General features: G+C 43.7%; 1 protein-coding gene across 1 annotated transcript; it reads left to right on the top strand.

Annotated features, from left to right (window-relative positions):
• Positions 1-1,726: 1,726 nt before the first annotated feature.
• On the top strand, positions 1,727-4,938 carry LOC147111573 (NALCN channel auxiliary factor 1-like). The gene is made up of 2 exons (XM_085998275.1): positions 1,727-2,461; positions 4,876-4,938. Exons 1-2 carry the CDS (start codon positions 1,727-1,729, stop codon positions 4,936-4,938), a joined length of 798 nt encoding a protein of 265 aa, XP_085854401.1.
• Positions 4,939-5,903: the final 965 nt, after the last annotated feature.

A 5,903-nucleotide genomic window follows, 5' to 3' on the forward strand; every position in this document is an offset into this window, starting at 1 on the left:
TTTTTAACTGCCGCCCTGACCAACCTCTAACTGCTTAAATTCCACATGCCTGCAGTCTAAACAAACTCGTATGGTTTGAAATCCCAGCCCTGTTGCATAGGATTCCCCTAGCTTTCCTGCCTCAGACCATGTGATTCGTTCGAGGAACACCGATCCTCAATGTCACTCCATCCTCACGCTATTCAAACATGTCTGAGTCGACGTTACTTTCCATCACTCAAACCCGCCGCCCAAGCTGCGGGGAAAGTCCCACATGTCCACGGTGCAGTTTCAGGTTTTTGTAACGGGGGAGCTGAGATTTTTTTTCTCTTTCGTTTTCACTCGTCACTGCTTCTCAGACTGGAAATGAATACAAATAAGCTAAGCGTGGCAGGTGCAAGTTGTGAGATAACACTAAGGGGCACTATAGAACAAACCTCTACTCCCTTACACACTCGTCTTCGGCAACAGTAAGACGTTGAAATGCAAGCCCCCCCCCCACCCCGCCACCAGACTGATCAGTTCATAGATCACACTTTGCAACAACTGTTGCTTTGGGGTTAGGGGTACTCAGTCAACTCAATAAAGCCAGCTGTCTGTCCTGCCCAATGCATATACTGAAGTGATCAGACACGCTGTTTCACAGACATATACTGCAGCAAGAACATGTACTGCAGCAGGATTTTGTATAACAACTGGCGGCTTAAAAAGGTTGAGTTTCGTTCCTGTGTGTTATCACGGGTTCACGCATTTGCAGTTGTTCCCCGCCAATTGCGCAGAGCAGCACTAAGGGATTCCGTGCAATCCTGCGGGACCCTTCGCCTCTACTGCTGCTGCAAAGCGTTAGTGTATCTCGGAATACATTTCCTAACGGTGAAAAATATGTTAGTTCGTCGCCGCTTGACACGACGTAAACATCTTAATGAATGATTGAATGATGGAACAATACGAAGTGGCACTTTTTGTATATGTTTAGCTCTTCGTAACTTCACTCAGGGATCTTATGAAATTAGCAAATCACAGCTCATTTCGCGTTTGTCTGGAACCACAACATCATTTAAACTAACCTGAAGATGTGATGTTGATGTGAAGCAGCACTGACTTGATTCTGTGTGTGTCTCTCTCTCCCCTTTCCCATTCCCTCCTTCCTCTCTAAGAACAGACAGCTGAATGCGCCAGGATGGAGAGATCTCGGAGCTGGAGATGACGCAAAACATCGTCCTCCTCAACCGCCCCCCCCCAAAAAAAAATAATAATAATAGGTGTTTCTGGGCGAAGATGGCCGCAACTTAACAACCAACCAAGAGCACTGTGGCGCTCCAAACGCCAGAGCTAGCGACATTTCGCCGGGATCAGGAGAAATAGTTGAACTTTTTTCTGTGCGCGCATTTAGTGAATTCTTTGATCAGATGCTCATGAGGTTGGATGTGTGAGGCTGATGTGATCTGAATCTTGCAGAGGAGAGAGGAGCTCATCCTCGTCAGGAGCATGTTGTCACCGAGAAGTCGGTTTTCCTCCAGAGAGTCATGGATAAGTCTGATATGACGGTGCATGCTTTCATCTGCTTGCTTCCACAGATTGGATGGCAACAGTTGACCATTTGCTCAGAGTGAGAGCCAGATCCAACCTGAGCAAACGTCCAAGAGAATAACAATCAAACAGAACCAGAAAGACAATCCCGGTCAATGTATATTGGGGGAAAGGAGCACTCATTGTGGAGTCGGTCGGAGCTGCACTTTACCACAATATGACCAAGGGCGCTTGGATGTGTCGGCAGCAAGATGACGGATTAAAAATCTGGTATGTTCCCCGACAGAACGACAAGCCCTGCACGGATTCAGAACGGGCCCAGAAATGGCGACTGTCTTTAGCATCTCTCTTGTTTTTCACCGTCCTACTATCTGATCACTTGTGGCTGTGCGCAGAGGCGAATCTGACCAGGACCAGAGACCAGGAGCAGGGCACCTTGGCAGACATGGGCGAGGTCCCAACGGCAGCGAATGATTTACTTTCCCCCGTATCCCTCAGATCTGAACAGCCAAGGAACACCATCAACAGTGACAAACATGCTAATTTTATAGGTAATACTACAACCAGGCCTATATGGCAAATAGAAACGTGTCACCCACATTGTCTATCTGACCAGTGTTTTCGTGTTGAAGATGCTGAGTCTGTCTGTGGAAGCGTGAGCGAGGAAGCGAGCGATGGATCCTCGCCGCTGTCTTTCAGCAATTTCCACCTTTCCTTTTGTGAGTCTTACACCCTTTCGGAACTGTTTGCTGGGATGTCTACACCAGAGGGCTCGAATTGCGACCTGAACCTAGTGATGGATGGCGATGCCACGGTTTGCGTTCAATGCGTTGAGACTTATCAACGGTTAGACCAGCACGCCCAGGAGAAATACGAAGAGTTCCAGATCTTGTTTCAGAAGTATTTGCAATCGGGAGAATACTCCGTGAAAAGTTGCATTGATGACTGCAAGGTAAGAGCATTGCCTTTTTATTTTATTTGTTGATTGGCACCTTTGGAGATGAAAGTTGGAGAATCTTGCTGTTGGCATGGCGACGGATGTTTGTTGGTGACAAGTGTGCACCGGGATTCCTTGGGAACTGTTGTTTGGAATATGTGGTAATATGCAGGGAAACACTTTGCTTCCAAATGTTTTGTGGCTGAGCGGTCTGGGCGGAGAATGGTGCTGGTGATTTTGCGCAGTGATAAAGTGCGGACAAGCGGCGCATGTAAATAAGAGTGGGGCTGTCTAAACATCTGGAATCCGCTTGGATCTCGCCAACTTTGTGTTCCAATTGAGCCGCTGGTGGGGAGGGTCTGCCGAGAAAGTGGCACATTAGAGTGCCCAAATAAGTCTGATCAGTTACCAGTGCTGCAGTCATATATTTATTCAAATAATGAACGCGTGCATCCCGGCCGTCTGTCACGCAACTGACGCGCAGTGGTTGCAGATCGCAACTGGGCGCTTTGTAACTGGAATCCGAGAATGTTTTCAAGAATACCTAGTATGCAACTCAGACGCATTCGCAGAGTGAAGTTTAGAATCCCCAAAGGACAAAACACACGTCAGTTGTTAATACTTATGTTGTACGGCCAATTCTTTTAAGTCCCCTCCCTTCTATTAGACTATATGGCGTCTCTACTCAGCAGTACTTCTGCAAATGTATTGCAGATATGCAAATTAGGGAAGCAGCGAAGAACAATTGTACGTGACTTCATTTTTGTTATAATTGTGCCGAACAGTAGATGCTACTACACTGTGGGCTAATTTATATGAGCAATAAATGTGATGGACCAAAATCCAACGTTGGTGCAGAAGCCTTTACAGCCCAGTATTGATGATAGAATTTCAATAAGGCTCATCGTTATTCTTTGCGCAGCTTCACATGGAACCCAGAGGGATCCTAAGCGCTTAAGTTCGACTCTGTTCACAACGCCATTGAGTCCGAACAGTAACAAACTTTCTCAGCACACTCGGCGTGTGCCCAGAGAACGTAATATACTGCACATCCGATTTGCATTCGACACCCTTACTCAACAAATAAGTTGGGCTAAACAATGGCAATATTAATATTGATTGGGACAACAGCCGCCAACAGGGAAAGGAAAACAGCTGTGTATATCGCAAAAATATTTAAACAGTTGCAAACTATAAAGGAGAAAAAGGCTGAGGAAGAATGGGGAGGTCCAGAGATGATGGGGACAAGACGAAGAGAGAGAGAAAGCGAGTCATAATTGGGGAAGGAATATAGAGAGAGAATGAGAGGTAAAGGCCAACGAGAGAGGGGAGAAGGGAATGGGAGAGACATCCGGGCGAACAGAAGTCACATTTCCATATATTTGTGTAATGACACAGAAAATGCAACTTAAGTCTGAGGTTGAGGTACATGCACAGCGAATCGCTCTCCAAGGTGCTGAAACTGCATGACGTTCGAGGGTAGATGACATGGGAATATTGGACATCTTTCGAGCGAAATCTCGAGATTGGATATTATCGTACTGATTTCCAAAGATAATTAATTTTCTGCAGTTTTTAAACCTCGTAATGAAAAATTATTTTAAATATCAGCTTGAATGATATTTTGGTGCTAATAGGTTTGCCAATGACAATTCTTGTTTTAATTCAAAATCAGCCAGATCCATAATACGCATCCTATACTTTCTGGATTATAGAAAGTTGATGAAACTGCATTTATAGTCATATGATTTTTCTGCAAATCTACGGTCTTCATTTTTAAATTTGTTTTCAACAAGTCTTTAAATGTATTCAAAACTTGTACATCAGAATGCATTGTCAGTAAATATGTGTATGGATGTCTTATGTGGAAAGATAGAATTACATATTCTCCATAAATCAATAGCTTAATTTTACCTGTGATGCAAAGTAACAGACTGCAAAATATCAATCTTTGAGCGGTTATTGTTCATTTACTGTGGATAACATGTAGAGGAATGGGAACTCAGGGTGTATTACTGAGGTCAGTAGTGTCCTGGGACAATGCATGATTAGCTTTCATTCATGCACATAGAAGGTCCCAAACAAACATAGACCACATATGTTTTTAGAATTCTTTCTTGAATGGCTTTATTCTATATAATGTGCTTGACATGCTGTGTTTTCAACAATTTAGTTGCTCTTTTGTCATGATTGGCAAATACACTGATGATAAGACAATTAAAAACATTTGATGTATGATATATAGAGGTTCCTATTGCAGGCTTATGTACTGACAGCAGAACATGCAAGAAAACCAATGTTATTTTTTTTGTCCAGAAAAACGGAGGTACTTAGTATTTTGTGCATAGACTAGATTCCTTTTTTGTCCTTTTTTCATTTGCTGAAATGGCAATGAGCACAAATCAATACTTTGTCATGTCTTACTCCAGCATGACAATGATGTGCTCACAAAAATGTATACGATTAATCATTTTGCAACCAAAGCGCAGTAAATGACATCCTTTGAGTTGGTGACTGTTATTACTTCTGTGGAGACATTTGGTGGCACGGTAGAGAACTTTTTACAGTTGGCTGGATCTGAGTGGTGTAACAAGAAACAGACATGATCTAATTATATATAGATGAAATATTTCTATTAAACAAGTTACAACAGGTGTGACTTGGTAATAATAAAAAATGATAATAGACATAGGGACAAAAGGCATAATGTGATTTTATTCTTTATTTAATTTGGGAAAATACCTTTTTATCCCCACACAATCAAAATTTTAGATTTAATTTAGTGGGGTCTTCATCCTAAGAAGCTCCAAACTTTAACCATGGCTTTACAATAATAAAAGGATCATTTATTACATACCAGAAAAATACTGACCTCGAATCAAACAATAACTACAGTCCATACATGACTGGGATCTAAGGAAGTGCAAGATATTTAGACTTGCTTTAACGAGAAAAGAAAACTTCTGACTCCAAGGCCGCAATTTCGCCAGCGGAGGCGGGATCAATGCGGGAGAGGTTGTTGATGGGTTCCGGTCCTGCTCCCGGCTGCAGCCACTCTATAAAAAGGATTTTCCATTAATAGAGCTTGTTAAGCCCACCCTGCAGGGCTCCCGGTCATTTGATGACGCATCATCAGCCGGTTTCCTTAAAGGGGACATGGCTGCATTAATTTTTGACAGTTGTGCTCTCAGTGTTCTGCAGCATTGAGGTGCTGCAAACACTGACAAGCACTGCACAGAGGTGCACAGCTGCACCCAGGCTCTTGCAAGACTCCCTCCATATGCTTATGGCAGGAGTCACAGCATGCAGGGAGGTTCTCTTCCCTTCCAAGGGCGGAGGAGACCTCCCCAGGACACCAACGCAGCCTGGTTGCACATTGCACAGGAGGGCAAAAGCACGGATGTCGTCAGGAGTACCTGGCTGCAGTGGCGCAAACCTTTCAATGATCACAGTAGAT

The sequence above is a fragment of the Somniosus microcephalus genome, chromosome 10, assembly GCF_052327205.1.
Source record: "Somniosus microcephalus isolate GS21.2 chromosome 10, FLI_Smic_1.0, whole genome shotgun sequence".
Taxonomy (NCBI): domain Eukaryota; kingdom Metazoa; phylum Chordata; class Chondrichthyes; order Squaliformes; family Somniosidae; genus Somniosus; species Somniosus microcephalus.